The following is a 22384-nucleotide window of genomic DNA, read 5'->3' on the forward strand; positions in this document are numbered from 1 at the left end:
GGCGAGCAGAAAAAAAAGTTAAAAAGTAGAAAAAGGCAAAGTACGAAAGTAACAGAGAGTACCAGATTAAAAATTTTAGTCAACAAAATACCAAAACCTGTCACTGCCTTCCTTAGTACTCTTCCCCCTACCCACCCCCGCTAACCTCCCGTACTTCCATCATGCAGCGATATAAATAAATAAGCAAACATACACGTGCTCGTATGCATGTGTGTGTGGATATACACACACACACACACACACACACACACACACACACACACACACACACACACACACACACACACACACACACACACACACACACTCTGCTATCGGACCGAGCGACACGGGGTGGAAAATGAAAATGTTGCGCCGTGATTCATAAAGGGACGCGGAAACAAAAGGACAGAGTGAGAAGTGAGCGTGTCAAAGTTATTCATCAGATGAGACACGGGGCAATACACGCCAGTTGCCAGATGACGGATAGAGAAATGAAATGAAGCTAAAAAGAAAGAAAAAAAAAACGGAGACAGACAGACAGACAGAGAGAGAGAGAGAGAGAGAGAGAGAGAGAGAGAGAGAGAGAGAGAGAGAGAGAGAGAGAGAGAGAGAGAGACAGACACAGAGAGGAAGAGAGAGGAAAGGACAGCTGAATATTTTGGCAGAGATACGCGAGCGAGTGAAAGAGTGAGCGAGAGAGCGAGGTGCTGCAACAAAAATAAAGAGAGGGACGAGTACAGAAGGGAGAGATATAACGAATGATAAACAAAGAGAGAGAGAGGGTAAAGGGTGGCAATGAGAGAGAGAGAGAGAGAGAGAGAGAGAGAGAGAGAGAGAGAGAGAGAGAGAGAGAGAGAGAGAGAGAGAGAGAGAGAGAGAGAGAGAGAATGAATGAAGACATACTAATAGCAAAGGCAAAGAAACAAACACAAAGAGAAAACAAACAAACGAATGCAAAAAAAGGAACAGGAATAACAAGAACAACAAAACAAGGAACAAGAAAAACAGGAAAAGAAACTCGAATAAAAGAAATACAAATGATGGAAGCAAGAGGGAGAGACGAGGGAAAGAAGGAGGAGAGAGAGAGAGAGAGGGAGAAAATAAAGGAAAAGTGGAAACAAGAGAGGTGTGTTTCGAAAGTCGGGTTTGCACAAGTTAAGAGGAATTATACAGCTATTAATTTGCCTCCTTTGTGCTTGTTAAAGGCTATACCCTCTCTCTCTCTCTCTCTCTCTCTCTCTCTCTCTCTCTCTCTCTCTCTCTCTCTCTCTCTCTCTCTCTCTCTGGCAGTGGTGGTGATGGAGTTAATGAAAGAAAATGCATCAAACATTTGTTCTATCATAACAAAACTGTGAGAAAAAGAGAAAAAGAGAAAAAGGAAGTAAAAAAAAGAACACGTGTAATGAACGTTAATCTTTAATCAACTTGACCTGCTTGTACGCAACACGGAAACACACAAACACACACACACACAAACACACACACACACACACACACACACACACACACACACACACACACACACACACACACACACACATTGCTCATCTTTACAGCCATTTATTGTACACAGGAGAGTGATGAGGAGGAGCGAGAATGCGTAGAACCCCCGCCATTTGGATGAAGAATGTAGGGCGAGGAATGACCAGGAATAAAACGTCGGTTAGTTAAGTTTGATGTAGTCTGTGTAGTAGTTTAGACGTCATTCATTGAGGTGGGTCTCTCTCTCTCTCTCTCTCTCTCTCTCTCTCTCTCTCTCTCTCTCTCTCTCTCTCTCTCTCTCTCTCTCTCTCTCTCTCTCTCTCTCTCTCTCTCTCTCTCTCTCTCTCTCTCTCTCTCTCTCTCTCTGTGTAGTTGTTTCTGACTCGAATTTACAAAACACATTCTTTTTTCTTCTCTCTCCTTTTATGCTTGAGAGAGAGAGAGAGAGAGAGAGAGAGAGAGAGAGAGAGAGAGAGAGAGAGAGAGAGAGAGAGAGAGAGAGAGAGAGAGAGAGAGAGAGAGAGAGATTCAGAAAGGACATATACATAATCATAGACAAGCAGGCACCGAGAAGAAAAAGAAAACCTGATTTATCACAAGCCAGTAAAGGAAGCACCGAACATTTAAGCAAACACTGTCAGAGGCACACTGGTTATTAATAGCTTCATTATCGTACAAACAGCGAGCGGAACGTGAGAGTACAGAGCAGATACTAATATATTATAGTGCATGTTTACCACTCTCTCCACCAGACGTGTTAGAATTTAATACACTAACATCACGCGCGGCTTTCTTTCTTCTTTAGCAGCCATCATCGGTGCGTCAGAGAAACTCCTTTACGTCATTCCAGGCTCATCTTTCCATCCATATCCTTTTCAGCCCTAAATCTTCCAATCTTCAGCGAATTTAGTCCCTCTTTTCTGTTCTACTCATGGCACTTCCAGCTTTCAAAACCTACTCATCCCTCTATCCATGACCGTTCTATCCTCTCCCTTCATCTATTCCTTTCCTTCCTCCATGGTTCTCCTGCTTTTTTTTTTCTCCTAGTCTATCATTCTTCCAGTCTTCAACCCATCTTCCTTGTGTATCCATCTATCCTTCTGTCTACCAACGACCGTTCCATCCCTTACCCTTCATCTATTCCTTCTCTTCTTCTATCGTCCTCTACTTCATCTTATCTACGAATCATTCTTCCAATCTTCAACCCATCTTTCTTTTTTTATCCATTTATCCTTCCCTCCATCCACGGCCGTCCATCCCTTCCCTTAATCCATCCCTTCCCTTCCTGCGCCCCTCTTCCGCCACTGATCAGTTCACTATGAATAACATTACTGTCAGTAGGTGGGCGAGCACTGGTCACTGTGTAACGCGGAATTAATCTAGGTGGATTTAGGTTAGGCGGCTCCCGCTCCCAGGAGCTTCCGGTTCGGCCGTCCACGCAGTGAGACGAGAGACGGTGTGTGGCTATGGTAAGGAAAGGGGGAGAGGAGGAGAGGCGGTTGGTTGGGAGAAGGGAGAGGAAGGGTAGATGAGAGGATGACTAAACTGGGAATGGAAAGGAGAGGACAAGAAGAGGTGGATAACAGAAGGAGAGATAAATGGAAGTGGGTCTGGGAACTAGGAATGGAAAGGAGAGGAGAGGTGAATATGGGAAGAGGAGGAGAGGTCGATGGGAGTGAGGCTGGGATCTAGAAATGGGAAGGATAGAAAGAAAGCTGAAAAGAGAAGAGAACGAATGGTGGAAGAGAAGGATAACGGCAGCTAAGAGAGCAGGAAAGAAGGAAAGAAGGGAGAACTCAAAGGGAAAGAGGAGGGAATTAAAAAGGAACGAGAAGCTGAAATATAAAGAATAAGTAAAGAGAAAGAGAATGGAAACTGAAAGAAAAAACAAAGAGAAAAAGAGGAAAAGAGGGAAAAATCAGGAAAGGAAATAGAAGGAAAGGATCAAAACATGGAAACTAAAAAAAGAGAAAACTAGAAAGAGAGAGAGAGAGAGAGAGAGAGAGAGAGAGAGAGAGAGAGAGAGAGAGAGAGAGAGAGAGAGAGAGAGAGATGGACAGATGGAGAGGAAGAGTAACAGTTGTTTGTTGAGTGACGACAATATGTGTGTGTGCGTATGTGTACGTGTGTGAGTGCGTCTGTGTCTGCGTGCGTGCGAGTGCGTCTGCGTGTATGTGTGGGTGCGAGCTGGAGCGGTGATTGTAGACAGGTGTCACGCTTCCATATTGAGCCCAGCAGGATATATTGCATTAGCGGCAGAGGTCCCGGTGTAAACCTTCCTCTAATTGGGGGGGATTGGCTCTTCTGCCGCCGACGGAACAGGAAGAGCAGAAGGAGGAGGAGGAGGAGGAGGAGGAGGAGGAGAAGGAGTAGGAGGAAGAGGGTGGGCTATAAGGGGAAGCACTGGAGTTGAATGAGAACGACCAGAAAGAGAAAGAGGAGGAGAAGGAAAAGGAAGAGGATAGGAAATAAGAGAAAGAGGAGGAGGGGGAGGAGGAGGAGGAGGAGGATGGGAAAGAAGAGAAAGAGAAGGGTGAGGAGGAGGGTGGGAAATAAGAGAAAGAGGAGGAGGAGGAGGAGGAGGAGAAGAGAGGATAAAAAAAGGAGGAGGAGAAGGAAGAGGAGGGGGATGACAAAGATGCGATAGAGAAGAGCAAAAAGAAGAGAAGGACGATGAGAAAAAAAGAAAGGAGGAGGAGGAGAAAAATAACGAGGAGAACTAAAAAAATAATAAAACAACGAAAAAATTAACCACGAACACAAAAAAAAAAAAAATCACTGAAATCAATTAAGAAACCCGAATAACACTGCAAGGAAACAAAAATAACGCAAAAAAAAAAAAAACAATAGAAAAACACCACCAATCTTTACATACACGGAGTAAGAGATGCTAAGACAAAACATGGACAAGAAATGTTGGTAATGTTGGTAGGTCAACAAACAAGACTCACAAGTACACAGTGAAGTCTTGGTCTGTCTCTGCGTCTCCCTCACTCCTCCCCCCTCACCTCGCCTCCTCACCTTGTTGTGATGTAGCACGCCCTCTCAGCTCAGCCTGCAATCACGCCCTCGCTTCTCCCTGGAGGTGCTCGCCAATCAAGCCACCTAAACTTCTTCTCCGGCGTTCTTGAGGTCGATCTTAACCAGGCTGGAAATGATGAGGAGTGGTAAGACTAGGTGATATGAATGACTTTGTACAGCATTGCAAAAACACGTCATTATGCTACTGTGCTTTATTCTTGAGGATCGCAACCAAGGTGGATATAATGAAGAGTGATAAGAAAAGAGAGTTATTGATAAGAATGTGAATAAGTTAAGCAATGGGAAAAAAAGTTATGCTACATTATAGTTTATTTCCATTTCTCCGCTATGCTCGTTATTAAAAATTACAACCACGGGGTAACTTTCAGCAATAACGGAAATTGGAATGTATGTATATGAGAGAGGGAAACAAAAATATACTGAAACATACAAATTGAACTCTATACGCTAAAGTTCTTTGGTTTTAAGTGTAAAGTATGAAGTTTTACAGCACTGCGAGAAAGATGATATGGGGAATGGGAAAGAATGTGATCATTAAGACAAAACTGACAAAAAGTTCAACTACAAAAATAACCAGACAAAAAAAAAAAAAAGGAGGACGAGAGCCAAAACTAACACAACCATCTAAATACAAATTAATTAGAATGATGATGAGAATGACGATAATGATGATAATAAAGATGATAGTGGTGGTGATAATGGTGATGCTGGTAACGATGCTGATAATAATAGTCGTGTTGTTGGTGGTGCTGGTGGTGGTGGTGGTGGTGGTGACTATGGTGATAATGACGAAGATGATGATAATAACAACAATGACGACCGCAATAATGAAGAAGACAACGACGATGATAACGAAAAAAGATGATAAAGATAATGACATTGCTGCTGTTGATGATGATGATAGGAGTACCCAAGGACACCAACTCATAAGTCCTCCTGCGTCACTGCTAATGATATTCCCCGCCGTCGTGCTGTCATGAATGTGGAGTTCCCGGGGAGTTTGAGAACTTGCTGCGTGTTCTCTATGCAAGTAGGTAAGTGACGAAGAGAGGAGGAGGAGGAGGAGGAGGAGGAGGAGGAGGAGGAGGAGGAGGAGGAGGAGAAAGAGAAGGAGAAGGAGAAGAAGAAAGAGAAGGAGAAGCATAAGGAGAAATGAAATTAAGGAAAAAGAAAGAAAGGAAGGAAAGAAAAGAGAGAAAAGAAAAAAAGAAGAAACAATAACAAAAAGGAAAAAAAAAGACCAAGAAGACAGACGAGAAACCGGAAGAGGAAGAACAAGCACAAGATACAACAACAGTAAAAAGACGAAAGAAAAAAAAACAAAAGTAAGAGAACGAGATAAAAGTGAACAAGAACAAGAATACGAACAAGGCCCAGAAAATAAGAAAAAAACCCGAGGCAAGAAGAGAGAGAAACAAGAAGTAAGTGAACAAGAAAACAAGAATATTTCACCATTTTCGTGTTTTACGGCTGAGAAAAAGGCAAGATGACACGGACAGGAATTGTATATAAGTAAACTGACCTTTTTTTCAGCTTCTTTATTTACTGATACCTGAAAAAAAATAAATAACTGCCACTCCCTTCTCTTTTTTTTCTTCACGTATACTGTCTCTCTCTACAATCTGACAGTAAATTCTAAAGTGAAAACCACATACTTGGTGAAATTTACCATGAAAACTTAAGTAATACAAGACAAAATTATGGAACAACACAAAACATACGAAATATATACATAAAAAAAGAATCTATGTATTTAATTTTCACCAGGTTCTTAATACAATTGTAAGAAAAGGAGATCGAACGAAGTAAAATGAGAAAATACTAACAACAGCAATGTAAAAAAAAAAAAAAAATAGATAATATCATTGCCGTTTATTTTTTTGATATGATAGTTATAATTTCCCGCATTGCTCTTCACTACCACGCCACTTGCTTTTTATATAGAAGGAAAAAAATCTAAAACGGATGGAAAATATATCTGGAATTGACGTTTGCCTTTCATGTTCGTCCATTTTCTTTTTTTAATCCCTCCTCCAATTTCTGCAATGGGAGTAATTAATTATAGAGAGATATCAAGACTTTTTTGTGGGAAACGTGAGCTCTTTCTCTTCCAACTCCTCCTCCTCCTCTCTTCCCTCTCTCGTCCACCTCGTCGTCCTTTTCCTTCTCTCCTTCCTTCCTTCTTTTCCTCCTCCTCCCACTCCTTTTCTTTCCTTTTTCATCCACCACCAAATTTGCTTCCTCTATCGTTTCTCCCACCACCAATCTCCAACCTCTTCCTCTTCCTCCTGCTCCTCCTCATCCCCCCATTTTTCCGGCACAAGAAGTAAGCATTAACACAGCAAAGCATACACTAGATAAGCTAAACACTTCATATATCAATCCCTCAATCAACTTATTCGTCTCCTGCGCAGTTTCTCTTATAGCAAATAGTATTAGCTAGAGTTATTTATTTATTTATTTCATTTTTTTTGAGCAAGAGGGTCACCTGTCACGGGCAACAAAATTATGAGGGGGGGGGAAAAAGACCAACTTAAGCGCCAGTTCCCGGAAGAGTAACACGTTTCCCTTTCCCCCTTCACATCCTACGACTGTTACTTCAGCGTCGTATTCTTTCCTTGCTCTCCCTTTGTCTTTACCCAATAGAGTTTGTTAGTGATGGTACAGTGACACAGACAATCTCGTTAGACTCAGTAGGGGCCTGTTGCTGTCTGGTCTTCTGGTTTTCCTTTGTGTTCCTCTACCTGTTCCTCTCCCCAGCGTCTTTCTCTTCCCCATCCTGTGCCTCTGATTGGATCTTAATCTCCGCATTCATGTCTCTCTCTCTCTCTCTCTCTCTCTCTCTCTCTCTCTCTCTCTCTCTCTCTCTCTATTCCTCCTACTACTGTTAAATATTTTTTGTTCTTGAGTTATTTGAATTTTTGTTTGTCCTCCTCCTCCTCCTCCTCCTCCTCCTCCTCCTCCTCCTCCTCCTCCTCCTCCCCCCACTCTGGCTCAAATTAACCTCTCTACCATTGTTGCAATTTGGCGGCACATTATCAAAACGAGAGGCTGGTATTAATTAAGAACACACACGCACACACACACACAACTATTAACTACAGCCAAACAAAGCGCGCTAAGAAGCCTTTAGTCCTTGGTAGTAGTGGTGGCGGTGGTGGTGGTGGTGGTGATGGTGGTGGAAGCCTGAAGAACTATTACACTAACTGATTACAAAGGAAAACACACATAACTAACTCCTTTCTCGCCTGCTTGATTACATTTCTCGATTATTAACCAAGACTGTACAGCTGATGATTCGAGGTCTGTGTGTGTGTGTGTGTGTGTGTGTGTGTCACTATCGCTTTGTTCCTTGGTGAGGATATAAATGTTTGGCGACTCAATGATGTGGTTAATTCTAAACGTGAACTTCTCTTACTTTCATTTATCTTAGTCCTTTTTTATCATCTCTGCTCCTCTTACTAAATGTTCCAGCTGATATTTCTTCCCAGTTATAGAAAAATAAATAAAATAAAATAAAATAAAATAAAAAGAAGATGTAAAATGTACTTGGTAATTATCAAATGGTTAGTTATCTTCATCGTAATTCGTTCTTTATTCACCATAAGTTGTTGTCTCCTCCTTTCTCATCTATTCACACTCTTTTCCTTCTTCCTTTTTTCTTTCTATAATTTATTCCCTCAGTGATATTTCTTTTCCTTCTGTTTCCCTTTTCCGCATTTTTTTAAATCTTTTTATTTACCTCTTTTTCTCTTAATTTTCTTCCTTTAACTCTCAAGCTCCTCCTCCTCCTCCTCCTCCTCCTCTTCTTCCCCTGCATTAGTGTCCATCCTTCCTCTTCTTCCTGTTTGTTTTCCCTCCGCTGTTATTCATCTTCTTTTTTTTCCTCTTCCTTTTCTACCATTTTCCTCTACATTGTTGCTCCAATTTCTCACAATTCTTTCCTTGTTGCTGCCTCGCTGTTATTCTTCTCCTCCATTCCCATTTCTCTTCCTTTGTTTTTTCTCTTCTCTTCTCCATCATTCCTCGCTTAGTTTCCTTTGCTTTACGGCTTTTCTTTTTCTCTCTCTCTCTTTTATCTTTCTCTTCTTTGACACTTCTAACTTCTCCATCCCCATATTTATCCCCTTTATTTCTTATTTCTTCTTATTATTACTTTCCTATTTTATGACCTTTTCTAATGTTATGTTTCTGTTTCTACTATTCGTCTTCTCCACTTTTCGCTCTCCTTTACTCTCATTCTTACTCTTCGTCCCTTATTCGTGGCTATTACGTCTCTATCTTTAGCTTCTCTCCTGCTATTCTCAGTTTTCTAGTCACCACCATTTTCTTCTACTCCTCCTCCTCTTCTCAATTCTTCCTTTTTCTCAACTATTCATGTCTGTCTTTACTTCCTTCTCTATTACTAGTCCATTCCTCCCCTCCACTTATTTAACTCCATTAACACTTTCACTTCCTCCCCATCCTCTTCCTATTCCACCTGTTTTCTACGTATGTTCCTATTTTTCTTTCTTTCTTCTCTATTCTTACTTTACTTCTCTACTTCCTCGACTTCATCACTCCCTATTCCTCTCAAACCTGTTTTCTTTTCTTTTCCATCTACTCGTAATCCTCTTTTTTTCTCCCTTCTCTTTTCTCATATTACTTTTCTATTTCCTCCACTTTATCATCCCCTAATCCTACTCCTCCTCCACTTGTTCTCCACTCCTGCACTGCATCCTATTTTCTTTCTCCCTCCTCTATTCCAACTCCATTCCTCTCTTCCATTTCCTCAACATTATCAACACCTCCTCCACCTATTCTCCACTCATGTACTGCATCCTCCGCCTGTGTTCGTTGGCAAAAAATCACATTTGTCGGGGAGCTTGTCAGTTCCTCGCCACCCAGGGAATATCGCCGTTTTTAGAGGAGCGAAGCGGCTTAAGCCAGGTCTGGTCTAATTTGCATACCAGATTAAGCGTGTAGCTGGGGACTTAAACGCACACTTACAGTCCTACTTTCACTTCTCTCTCACACACGTACACGCTCTCTCTCGCTCATTGATATGGTTGGCTGTAGTAGTAGTAGTAGTAGTAGTAGTAGTAGTAGTAGTAGTAGTAGTAGTAGTAGTCCTTAGATATTAAATGAAGAATTATCAGTAATAATAATAAAAAACAACAACTGCAACAACAAAAACAACAAGAACAACAATAAACAAAAAAAAATTGCGAAAAACACACAACACAAACACATTTTGATTTACACACACACACACACACACACACACACACACACACAAACAAACACGTACGTACATTCAAATGGAAATCCGTATAAACACGACTTCTATCACCACCTCATTATCATCAGTAACTTCCGTAAATTCAATTACGTGCCCTACCATTTGGGAAATGCCACCTAGCCTGCAAATGACCGGAGGCGGATGTTTTGTTGAAATGCTAATCCCTCTCCCCACACTCTCCCGGTCTCCCTCCCTCAGGAAGATTACTCCCACGAGGAAGAGAGAGCCGCTCATTCCTACCTATTTTTCACACGGGGACTGAGACCGTATTGTTGTTCACTAGATTGCAGCACCCGAGAGGCCTGAGAATTAGGAGCTTGGTGGAATAGACCTGACGGAGGGAAGGGAGGTGATGGAGGAGGGAGGCTGACGTGTAGTGGGTGGTGGAGGTAGTGGGGGAGGAGGAAAGGTGTGTGGGTGGCATAGTTGAAGAGGCAAGCTGGCTGTGAAAGAACTGGTTTAGATGAGGGATGGAGAGAGGGAGGGAGGGATATGATGGAGGAGGAAGGGAAGGTGTGAATGAATGAGGGAAAGAGAGAAGAATGAGGGAGTAGATATGGAAAGGTGGTGAAGGGAGAGGCAAGATAAACGGTAGAGGAAAGAGGGAGATACGAGTGTTATAAATGGGATGAATTGGAGAAGAGAGTGATAAAGGAGTGGATATAGGAAGATAGTAGAGGGAGATAGATGAAATAGAAGGTGCAGGAAAGAAGTCGATACAAGTATTAGAAGTGAAATGCAATTGGGATAGGGGGTGTGGATGTGGCAGAGGTGGTGGACGTCAAGTGAAGAAGAGGGAAAGGTGAAGAAAGGTGTTAATATAAGAAGTACGGAGGATGTGGGTAGGTGTGGAGCTAGCTGATGGAGATGGTGAGTGGAAGATGAAGGAGAAAGATGAAGAGAGATATGAAAGACTATAGGAGGTCATGGAGGAACCAGGTGAAGGTGGAGGAGGCCAAGAAGAGATGACATTAGGTTTTAGATGTTAAATGGCGAGTTTTTTTTTTTTTTTTGTAATGTTATTCTGAGGATAAAGGTTGATCATTGTTATTCCTGTTGGTAGTGGTGGTGATGGTGGTGCTGTTGTTCTCTTGTTACTGTTGCTGCTGCTGCTAATGTTGTTTTTGCCGGTATTCTTGTTATTGCTATTGTTGTTGTTGTTGTTGTTGGTGGTGGTGGTGGTAGTAGCACTGGTGTTTCTACAGTTGTTTGTTGGTGACGTAGGAATATTATTATCCATATTGTTGATAATGAAAGTGGCGATGACAGGAATGAAGTTTACAGTAATTATAACCATTCTATCGTTGCTCACCCTCCTGTTACTCGTGGCGTTAAGAGTTAAGAGTTAAGAGTTAGAGTTAAGCAGAACAGTAGTAGGATAGGACAGGTGCATCAGTCATCAGGTGACACAACCAACATGCGGACATACGTGCATCAGCTGTATTGCGTGGCGGTGTTGCACGTACAAACACCGGCTGTGCGTCACACCACCTGTTGAGCAAGTGTCAATATCAACCATTTCGCAACACCGCCGCGTAACGAGTGACCTAATTCATGGTGCCGGAAGAGTGATGGCGTAAAAGGTCAATAAAAACTAAATCTAACCTAACCCAATGCAAGCTAACCTAACCTTACCATGATCAGTAAAGCATTCACATGTCAATGGAAATGTTGTATTGGGTGGCAGGAAGCTGTACAAGTAGTAGTAGTAGTAGTAGTAGTAGTAGTAGTAGTAGTAGTAGTAGTAGTAGTAGTAGTAGTAGTAGTAGGAGCAGCAGCAGCAGCAGCAGCAGCAGCAGCAGCAGCAGCAGCAGCAGCAGAACCAGCACTAGCACACACACACACACACACACACACACACACACACACACACACACACACACACACACACACACACATACACACCCTACAAACATACACAATACCTACCCTACACACACCAAACACAACACCCACACACCAACCCCCAACCACCACACACACACACACACACACACACACACACACACACACACCACAACTAAACACAGCACGCCAACAACAACAATCAACAACATTTCTTGAACTCCCAAATATTATAACCAAGTTGAGACAGAGAGCAGTACCATCACCAGGGGAGTCAGCACGTCCACACACTTGGAAGTACACGGCCTTGTGACTGTCTCTCGGCTGTAACTGGCGGGCGTCACCTGCTGGCAAGATGTATACAGCCAAACACCGCAGTAGTGGTAATTAAGGCTGTACTTGAATGGGGGGAGGAGGAGGAGGATGAGGATGAGGAGGAGGAAAGGAATGTTGGTGAGGAAGAGGGTAATGTGGGGGGAGGAGGAGGAAGAGGAGGAGGAGGCAGAAAAGAGAAAACAAAAAATAAATATACCTACATAGAGGAAATAAAGGAAGAAAATGAGCAATATTAAAAATGAAAGATAAAGAAAGAAAAGAAAGGAAGAAATAAAAGGAAAGAAAGAACGCAAGAAAGAGGAAGAGAGGAAGAAATGAAAAGAAAAAAGATACATAAAAGAGAAAAGAACTAAAAAAAAAAAACAACCACAGCAACAACAACAGCACCAGCAAGAAAAGCATCAACACCAGAAGAAGAAGAAGAAGAAGAAGAAGAGGTGCTGGCAAGTTAATTATGCCAGTAACAGCTTAGATAAGACCTGTAAGAGGTGATAGTGGAGGTCGTGAACGGTAGAGATACTGTTGTTGTTGTTGTTATTGTTGTTGTTGTTGTTGTTAGTGGTGAGGATATTCTTAAAGTGATGGTGGTGATGAGAAGTGATATTGGTGGTGGTGATAGTGATGTAATGATAAAAAGTAATAGTGGAAATGTTTGTACTGATGGTGATGGTGGTGATGGCGGTAATGGAGGTGGTGTAAACAACAGATGCAGTAGCGTTGAGAGTGATAGTGGTGGTGATGGTAATGGATGGAATGATGGTGTTGTTGATAATGATGGTGGTGGCAGTGATGGTGGTAGTGGGAGTGGTGAAGGTTGTTATTGTTATTGCTGATATTGTGGTGGTGGTGACGGTGGTGGTAGAGGTGGTGATGGTAGTGGTGGCGGAGGATAATACAGTTGTTGATAGTTGTAGTGGTGGTGGTGGTGGTGGTGGTGGTGGTGGCGGCGGACACATAATACTCGGGGCTGTATTGGCCAAAAGAAGCGTTTTTCCGTTCGGTTAGTGTTGCAAAAAATAAAACCTCTTTACAAATTATTCATCAATTATGTCGCTTCCACTGCAATGGATTACTCATTATGCCTATGAATATTTAATTTTATTTGTAACGCCCAAGCAAAACACACCCACTCACACACACACACACACACACACACACACACACACACACACACACACAGAGGCCGGAAATCCATCAATCAACACTTGTGAATTATTTCTGATGTTCTCTTTTTATAGTACTAATATCACCGGCTGCTTCAATCAAGTTATTTCCAATTAATGTGCCAACAGCTGCCCCGCACTAATTAAACGGCTAAACGGACCACCATACTTATTTATTTATTTATTTATTTATCTATTTATTTATTTATTTATTCATGAACATGCCTATTCATTTGTTTATGCATCGCTGTAAATGTCATTGCAGCCAGAGCCGAGACCCGTGTATGGATGAATGACGAAATGTATGGGTCATCTAACGCACACACACACACACACACATATACACATACATACATACAAACACACATATCCATACATATACAGAGCACACGTAATTTATATGATGCATATCCGTGAGAGAGAGAGAGAGAGAGAGAGAGAGAGAGAGAGAGAGAGAGAGAGAGAGAGAGAGAGAGAGAGAGAGAGAGAGAGAGAGAGAGAGATAGAATATCAAATACAAACATAAACACAGATACACAGACACACAGACAGACAAAGACACGTAGGCAAACACACCGAGTCAGACAAACAAACATACAAAAAAATAAAACACCAGCAGCCATCTCCACAACATTTCCTCCTCTTTTAATTAAGCACAACAACACTCACACATTAACTAAATCCACACAGACGGAAAAGAAAAAGAGAGAAAAAAGAAAACCTCCCATCACTCTCCTCTGCCTCACTTTCCTTCCCTCGTAACTTCCACAATCCTCTTTTTTAATTCGCACAATTCCAGCGTTCCCTCCTTGGCGGCGCTGGGGTGTGGCCGCGAGGTCAACACACCGGCTATTGATCTGAGCTGAGCCTCACGCCGCGGCTCTCCTTGACACACAGGAAAAAAAAAAGAAGGGAACTACTACGCTGATTTATGCCTTACGCTCCTCAACACAGACTCTTTCACTTATACACCCTTTTTTTCTTTTTTGATTGTTTGTTTCGAGAATCACCTCCAATTTCTCATATTTTCATACCGGTTTCGTAAATGGTTTCCCAGCCTAGAAAATGCTGAGAAACAACATCAACAACAACAACAACAACAACAACAACAACAACAACAACAACAACAACAACAACCGCTGAAGTGCCGCCCTCCAGAAGCGATATATTTGTATACTTGTTCCAGTCGGCAGTGCTACATACCTACATACTTACAGTCTTGTTCAGAAGCCAAGTGACCTACCGCACTTACTTCCTTCCCCTGTATAAATCGCTTCCACTCAATCTCACGTCCTCTGATCTGCTAGGAATCCATCAGTTGTAAGGCTTTGCAAGAGAGATGTGAGAACTAAAGACTGAGTAAAACTGAGGAAAAACGCAGCATGTTACTCAATAAATTAATATTACTGTGCATCCTTACCTTTGTGTCTTGAAGTTTAATGTTACTGAAACGTGCGAGTCACTGCATTATAAACACCTAGAGACGTACTAGTGTTAAACCTTTGTAGTATAAGGAAACAGATTAATTAATGCCTCTTCGTCATTATAAATACAGAGAAACGTAAAAGAACTAATGTTACGCCATTATTGTATAAGGGAACAAACATCTCCATGCCGCTATACCAGAATACACACCTAGAAACGCAAAAGAACTAATGTTAGACCTTTATAATGAGAAGAACAACTACCTTACCTTAAACTCCTCTACTGGTTTATTGTGCTGCTGCTGGTCGAGCTGTTTGTAATATGAAGAAACAGACATGTCCATGCCACTAGACCATTATAAATGCGTGGAAGACATAAAATAATTAGTGTTAGACCTTTGTAGTACAAGATAAAAACCTACCCTACTTTTAACTCCTGTTGCTGTTTGTCAAGGCCTTTGTAGTATGAAAAAATAGACTTGTTCATGCCACTACAACATCACGAACATCCGGAGACGTAAAAGAACCAGTGTTAAGACTTTGTAGGATAAGGAAACAAACCTACCCTACTTTTAACTCCCACACTGATTTATCCTGCTGTTGCTTGCCGAGGTATTCCTGCCACCGACACAAACATGAAAGCGTCTAGACGAGAGCGGGAGAAAGTTGGCGCGGCTTTCCGGGGAGATGAAAATACATTAGAATAAAATACAGCAAAAAAGAAAAAAAATAATAATTTCCACTTGAAGAATTGGACGAGTTAATAACGGGAAAAGCCGAGGCAGGCAAACACCGCTGCTTCATCTTTAAGGGGGAAAGCAAAGTAAGACTAGCAGAAGGAGAAGAAGGAGGAGGAGGAGGATTAAGAGGAGGAGGAGGAGGAGGAGGAGCGAGTGAAAAGGGTGAGTGAAATGAGGATAAAGAGGAAGAGAAGGAAGCAGAAAAGAGGATGAAGAGGAAAGAGAGGAGGAAGAGGAGGAGAAGGAGGAGGAGGAGGTGGAGGAGGAGGAGGGAGGGAAAAAATGAGGAAAGGAGAAACTGAGAAATGGATAAATTAAACTACCAAAATGAGGACAAAGATGAAAAAGAAAAGGAACCGAAAGAGAACGAGGAGGCGTAGGAAAGAAAATGATAAAGAAAAAAACATGAAAGAGATGGAAGAGAAAGAACATTACTGACAACAGCAGCAGGAGCAGCAGCAGTAATAGTAACAGTAACAGTAATAGTAGTAGTAGTAGTAGTAGTAGTAGTAGTAGTAGTAGTAGAAGAGGCATCACCATCATCATCATCAGCAGCAGAACATGGAGGGGTGGGGGACACTAAAAGGGAGGTGCTGGTGGAGGAAGGAGCAGCAGGTGGCCAGCGCGTGAAGGGACATTAGTTAATCACGGAAAACTTGATTTGCACGGCGGGGAAGGTAAACATTCTGGGAGGCTGCGTTGCATACAGTGCTGAGATGCAGGAGTGGTGGTGGTGGTGGTGGTGGTGATGTTGGTTCCTATGACAGAGTGATGTTGGTGATTATATTATTACTGATGGTGGTGGTGGTGGTGATGGTGATGGTGATGATGGTGATGGTGATGGTGGAGCTTCGTGTAATTGGATAGTGCAGGTAACTTCTATTCTTACTGGTGGTAATGGTGATGTACTGGTGATGTTATAGCGAGACCCAAACAGCCAGGCATGAAAGGTACACAGTCCACTCTCCCTTCTCTCTTTTCTCCCCTCATTCCCTCGGTTTGATAAAAATATATATGGATTTTTTTTTTATTCAATACAAAAATACAGAAAACGAATCAATGTATTAGTAATTGAAAAATGAATCACTTCCGTTTTTGTTTCCCGCACTGTTTAAAGATCAAAAGAAGATTTGTTTAATGCAGTTCGGTTATGGAAATATGCTCGCCTCTTTGATGCATTACTCGTCGTTTAGAGGAACCCACTCTAATTTTTTCAACCATGCAGCGGAGCCATGACCAAAAAAAGACAAATAAAAATAAAAAGGAAAAAAAAAGAAAATTAATTTGAACCCATAGTCTCTGAATCTCACTTGTAACTCGTTGTTTTCGCCTCGCCTGCTGTTATGTGTTGTCCTTCCCTGACTTGCTTATGAAGGTGAAGATGGGACGCGTCAGGGGGTCGGAAAACTGGCCACTAGCACCATTATTTTTATTTTTTTTCATTTCATCAGTGTTAACGAAGGAGAAGAGGGAGAGCCAAACACTTGAAATGGGACGAGTATTCTGATCCCTCTTCCCTTGTGAGAGTTTAGAGTGAAGGAAGAAAGGAAGGAAGGAATGGGACACAAACACACGTTGGTATTCTAACCTTCCTTCCTTGTGAGGGTTTTGAGTGAGTGAATGAATGAATGAATTAACGAAAGAAGCAAGAAAGGAAGGAGATGTAAACAATTCACATTCTGCTGGTTTTTTCTTCCTTATGAGAGTTTAGGGCAAAGCAAGGAAAGAGTAAAGGAAGGAAGGAACGAAGGAACAAAGGAAGGAAGGAAAGAAATAAGGAAGAAAGGAAGAAAGGAAGGAAAGAAGAAAGGAAGGGAAGAAGGAAGGAAGGAGTGAAGGAAGGAATGAAGGAAGCAAGCAAGCAAGGAAGAAAGGAAAGAGGGACAGAAGGAAAATATCAGAATGTGCAGAGCCACCATTATTAAGGGTTTGGTTCCGTTGATTTGAGGTATTCATTCAATAATAAGCTGTGTTGCAAATTTCCAAAGACGCCAAGGAAAGGAAAAACGAAAAACCATGCAGTTAATATATTCAGCTGTCCCTAACTACTTTCCTATCTCACTTAAATAATTCCTACATATACTCAAACAATAAGTGTCAAATTACCATAAACATCCATAGGGTTAAGCAAAGGTTCCTATTTCTAATACTCCTGTTTTATGGTGTAGTCGCTCTGTACCACATTTTTGGGGACGAGGCCAGACACGAGGGTCCGCCAGCCTGTTTACCCGCCCGTCCGTGACCTCGCTAATCAGCCATGCAAATGAGGTGCAGCTGAGGGCCAGTTTTGCCTGTTCCAAACACGCCCTCCTTCACCCAACCATTGTCTATTCCTCCCACTGGTCTATCCATCAAGAGAGATCCATCACCGGTATCACCTGTTTCGTATTCTTTCAATTTCTTTAGTTCATATTAGTTTATCATTTAAAAGTACATAATAGCCTTCCACTGAATGTCCTTATGATTCCTTCCCCACTAAAACTACAGTGTACAGTTGATCATACAGTTTATAATCACTCCTGTCATCACTGCTGCTCTCTCTACAACTCGCTACTGTACCTCTCACTCTTCCATCCCACTAAAAGTACAGTGTCTACTCCATCACACAGATCATACTAACACTACTCCTGTTCTCTCCACAACTTGTCACTGTATCTTTCATCCTTCTATCCCACTATAAACCGAGGCGTCTCGTCCACCATTGAAACAATACTCCCTTTTCACCCCGCAGCTTCTCACAGCTTCTCACAGCCCACCTCACTTACGTCTCCATAAGCTTTCACTCCTCCTCAGTCACTGCAATTATCATAACAACCAACACAGTATTTTATATATAGAACACAAACTCAAACTCTCTTTTAACTTCAAACCGTGCAAGTGTCCTCGAGTCGCGTCGTCTTCACACTTGATACAAAAATAACAATGCAGACCACGACACTTCACTCAGCGCCAATACGCCTGACTTCTTTTTATCATACACCACTTCAGTGCGTAATTGGATGGCAGGTGAGGAGGACGTCTTGTCTCAGTGCCGCCGGGAAAGTCAGGTCATTAAATCCAAAGAAATAAGGGAATAATAGAAATATAGGAAAACTCCAATCGATTCCATTCACGTCGGGAGTGGAGCGCAGCAGACAGCGACACAAGAGTCCTCCAGATGTTTCTTTATTGACTGCAACTCACCGAGAAAGAGGAAAGTTTTTACTCGCGAAATCTTAATTACAGGAGACACGCACCGCTGGAGGGCAGGAAGGAGCGTCTCCCATCGCGAACCCCGCCTTCTTTCCTTCCTTCCTTTCTTTCTTCTTTCGTTCTTTCCTTCCTTCATATTTCGTTCTTTCATGCACTTATTCTCTATTTCTCCTCTCACAACCCTACCATATTTTTTTTCTTTCTTTTCTTCCTTTTTTTTTCCTTTCAGAGCACAACCATCTTTTTCTTTTTTCCTTCCTTCTTTCATTTATCCTCTCACAACCCCACCATCCTTCATTCCTTCCTTTCAGCTTTCGTTCTTTCCTTCCTTCCTTCCTTTCTTTCTTCTTTCTTTCTGCCTCTTCAACAACTCTATTGTGTTCCCTTCCTTAATGTGAGAAATGACCTGATTTCCCTTTCTCTTATCTTCGTATATACTCAAGAGTGCATATACTCAAGAAAACTATCGATATATCTAATAGAGACGCTTGCCAGTGGATAATTCCCTGTACTTTTTTGTTCTTGTATTCTCAAGAGTACACTGACCCAAGAAAACTATCGATATATAACAGGAAATACTGAAACAGGCAGGGAGTTCCAGAGTTTAATCATTCATCCCTTTCTCTGGTAAACTCTGGAGCTCCCTACCTGTTTGTGTATGTCTTCCTTCGTATGACTTAGACTCTTTCAAGAGGGAGGTTTCAAGACACTTATCCTCTGTTTTTTCTTTACCATTCTATCTGACATCTGTATGGGAACTGGCAATAAGTGGGCCATTTTTTTTTTTTTTTCATAATTTTCTTGCCCTTGAAAAAAATAAATAAATTACCTGTACCATATATTCTCATGCTCTTATATTATCAATCATCGATATACCTAACACAAGCTTACCTTGTGTCTCTTCGCCACCCACAGGACCCGGGGTACGTCGGGGGCGGCAGCGAGGTGAGCACCGCGCGCCTGCTGGTGAACGTGACGCGGGAACACAACGGTACGAGGGTCGCGTGTGTGGCCACCAACCCCACCAGGCCAGAGTCTCCGCTCACCAACACCACCACGCTCACCGTCCACTGTGAGTCACCCGCCTGCTGAGGGAGAGAAAGAGGGATGGAGGGAGTGAGTGGGTGAGTGAGTGAGTGGGTGAGTGAATGAGTGAGTAAGACTAAGTAAACAAACGAAAAAAAATAGACGAACTGAATAAGTGGTTGGATAGATGAGTGAACAGGAAAGGCACAATCAATGAATGACTGAATGAGTGAGCGAGTGGTGGAACGAAAACCTGTATGAAAACAAGGTGAGTCGGCACGATAGCCATTACTCAATAGTCTGGATAGGTGAGTGGAGAGACCAATCCATTATAGACTTCCAAACCCACCTTGAAATGTTTATGATTCTTTTATGAGTGGAGGAGGGCGAGCGAGGGAACCCAAATGTATGAGAAGGCCGCTCATTTGCCGCTTCTCCACAGAAAAAAAAAATAAAAAATGCTAAATAGAGAAAGGGCTGAATATTTGTAAGGCTTCTTTTCGTAATGGCATACAAGTGGATGAAGAGAGTCCGTTAATTTCCCCCACGCGAAAAAAAAAAAAAAAATCAAATGGAGCAAAGAATGAATAACTGCAAGACTTCTTTCCGTGGCAATACGAAGGAAAGATTTTTATTTATTGTAGGAATTAGTTAGTGGTTTTTGATTATGTCTTGTGTTATGAGCTGTGTTATAATCGTCAGAGTTGAGTTGTTTTAATGTTATAGTTTGTTATGTTAGTTATTCTATTATATTGTGTGTTTTTTTTTTTTCATGTAGAATGGGCACTGGCTAAGAGGAACAAAATTTACATAAAAAGTCCAACTGACGTGCCTTCAAAGATGAAGATCCAAAAGGATTGGCCGAAACTATAAGTATCTTGGAACTTTCCTCCTGAAAAAAAAAAAATTCAAGTCATAGGAGGAGGGAATATAGAGGCTATGCTTATTTACATGTTACTTTATGTTATGTTACGAACAGACTGGTTCATCACTGGCCAGCTCAGTGCGTACACAAAGCACAGTTCCACTCCCTGCTCTCCCCGTGCCACCACAGTCCACTGGTCACTCGCCGCCGCCAATAAAACAGTAATACTATCATAAAGACACTCATTAAAGTTTTATTAACTTATTAAAGTCTTATTACAAACTCACAATACAGGAAGGGTCTTTTTTTTAATACTGTCGTACTGCTGAAAAATTATACCAATTACAACACATTCAAGGGGTTCATTTCATAAAGAGAAGGTAAAACTAATTATAGAAAAATGTAATTATCTCCGTATAGAAATAGTTTAGTGAAATTATTCCCTCTAATAAGAAATTACTTGGCGTGGACAATAACACACTTTTGTTTTCATGGAGACATTTATTCGTCCCTATTGCAACATGATTATATTGATTTTCACGTTCCTTCACCTTTTTTTTTTTTTTTTAAGATTTTAAAGAAACTGACAACATGTGAGGTGCTTTACAAAGCTTAGGAAATTATGCTGACCATAGATAAGATGTCTTTTTTTTTTTTATTTCCCCATTGATTTTTTTTTTTCTTATTTATCGTAAACATCAAATTTATTCATGAGCGGATCTTCTGAAACGCTATGCAGTAACACGACTTGCCAGTCAAACTATTGTTACCTTACACTGCAGGCAGGAGCTCACGTCTAGAACACAGTGTAATAAACGTGCCTGACATTCCTATTACTCCCATCCCAGTGCACGGGGTCAGATTCAGTGCCCGGATTAGTAAGTAAAAAAGAAAACTGTGAAATACTCGCATGTGTGTAACAAGACAGTGAGAGTGAATAAGGTGCAGTATAAAATAATGAAGTTTACGTGGATGGAAGAAAGTGGACGCTTGAATTAAGTTTCAAATAAGCTGCTTGAGATGATGCACTACTTTACGTATGTGACGTCACGTGTTTCTGTGGCTGGAGAAATACATGTTCACAAGGAGTGGTACAATAAGTGAAGAGGAAAGAATGAAGAGTGCTTAGTTGCATCACTTGCAACGAATCACCACCACCATTACGGTCACCCATATCACCACCACCACCATCACCACCACCACCATTATCACTATCACCACCACCACCACCACCACCACCACCACTGTCTCTCATTCCGCCTGCTCGCCTCCCACAGACCCGCCCCGAGTGACCGCCACGATGGGCCAAAACGTGGACCCATCGCGCCTCAAAGTAAAAGATGACGTGTACTTTGACTGCATCGTGTCCGCCAACCCCCACGCCTCCCCCATCACCTGGTACCACGAGGTGAGTCTGGCCAACAACTAACGAACACACACACACGCACACACATATACATGCAAGAATACAGGGATACAAGAATACAGCAGACAAGGAGAAAATGAATGAATGTGTAAATAAATGAACACACACACACACACACACACACAGACACACACACGGTTTCTCTCTCTCTCTCTCTCTCTCTCTCTCTCTCTCTCTCTCTGGAACCAATCCCATAAGAGCAATAACAATGGCGCAATCACACCGCCATTCATATCCTGATGTTTCCAGGAGTCTGCGGTAGAAGTCGAGGGAAACAATGAGCAGCTATTTCCACCACTTCAAAGGAAAGAATCAATACAACAGAGGGTAATTTCTAAACTCCAATAACTCGATAAATAATTACGGATTCATGGAGTGTGTGTAATTGAGGCGTGATTTACGAATGGGGATGATAGGTGGAGATAAGTAGGCGTGTTTTATTCAGAGTTGCCACGTGTAGGCCTGATGTGTTCTTGCAGCTTCTCTATTTTTATTTCTTATGTTCTTTCATTATTTTCTTTTCACTTATATTCTTTCTATTTTTTCTCCTTTATTCTTCCTTATATTTCTGTTTTTGTCT

The 22384-nt window shown here is 41.8% G+C and overlaps 1 protein-coding gene across 2 annotated transcripts in view; it reads left to right on the plus strand.

The window, feature by feature from the left end:
* The window catches only part of LOC135104043 (hemicentin-1-like), a 205199-nt gene that overhangs the window by 141050 nt on the left and 41765 nt on the right, over window positions 1–22384 (plus strand). For both annotated transcript variants that reach the window (XM_064010920.1, XM_064010921.1), the window contains 2 exons: window positions 19403–19559; window positions 21656–21785. In XM_064010920.1, coding sequence (XP_063866990.1) covers window positions 19403–19559; window positions 21656–21785 — 287 coding nt within the window. The remainder of the gene's footprint in view (window positions 1–19402; window positions 19560–21655; window positions 21786–22384) is intronic.

This window comes from Scylla paramamosain, chromosome 10 (genome assembly GCF_035594125.1).
Source record: "Scylla paramamosain isolate STU-SP2022 chromosome 10, ASM3559412v1, whole genome shotgun sequence".
Taxonomy (NCBI): domain Eukaryota; kingdom Metazoa; phylum Arthropoda; class Malacostraca; order Decapoda; family Portunidae; genus Scylla; species Scylla paramamosain.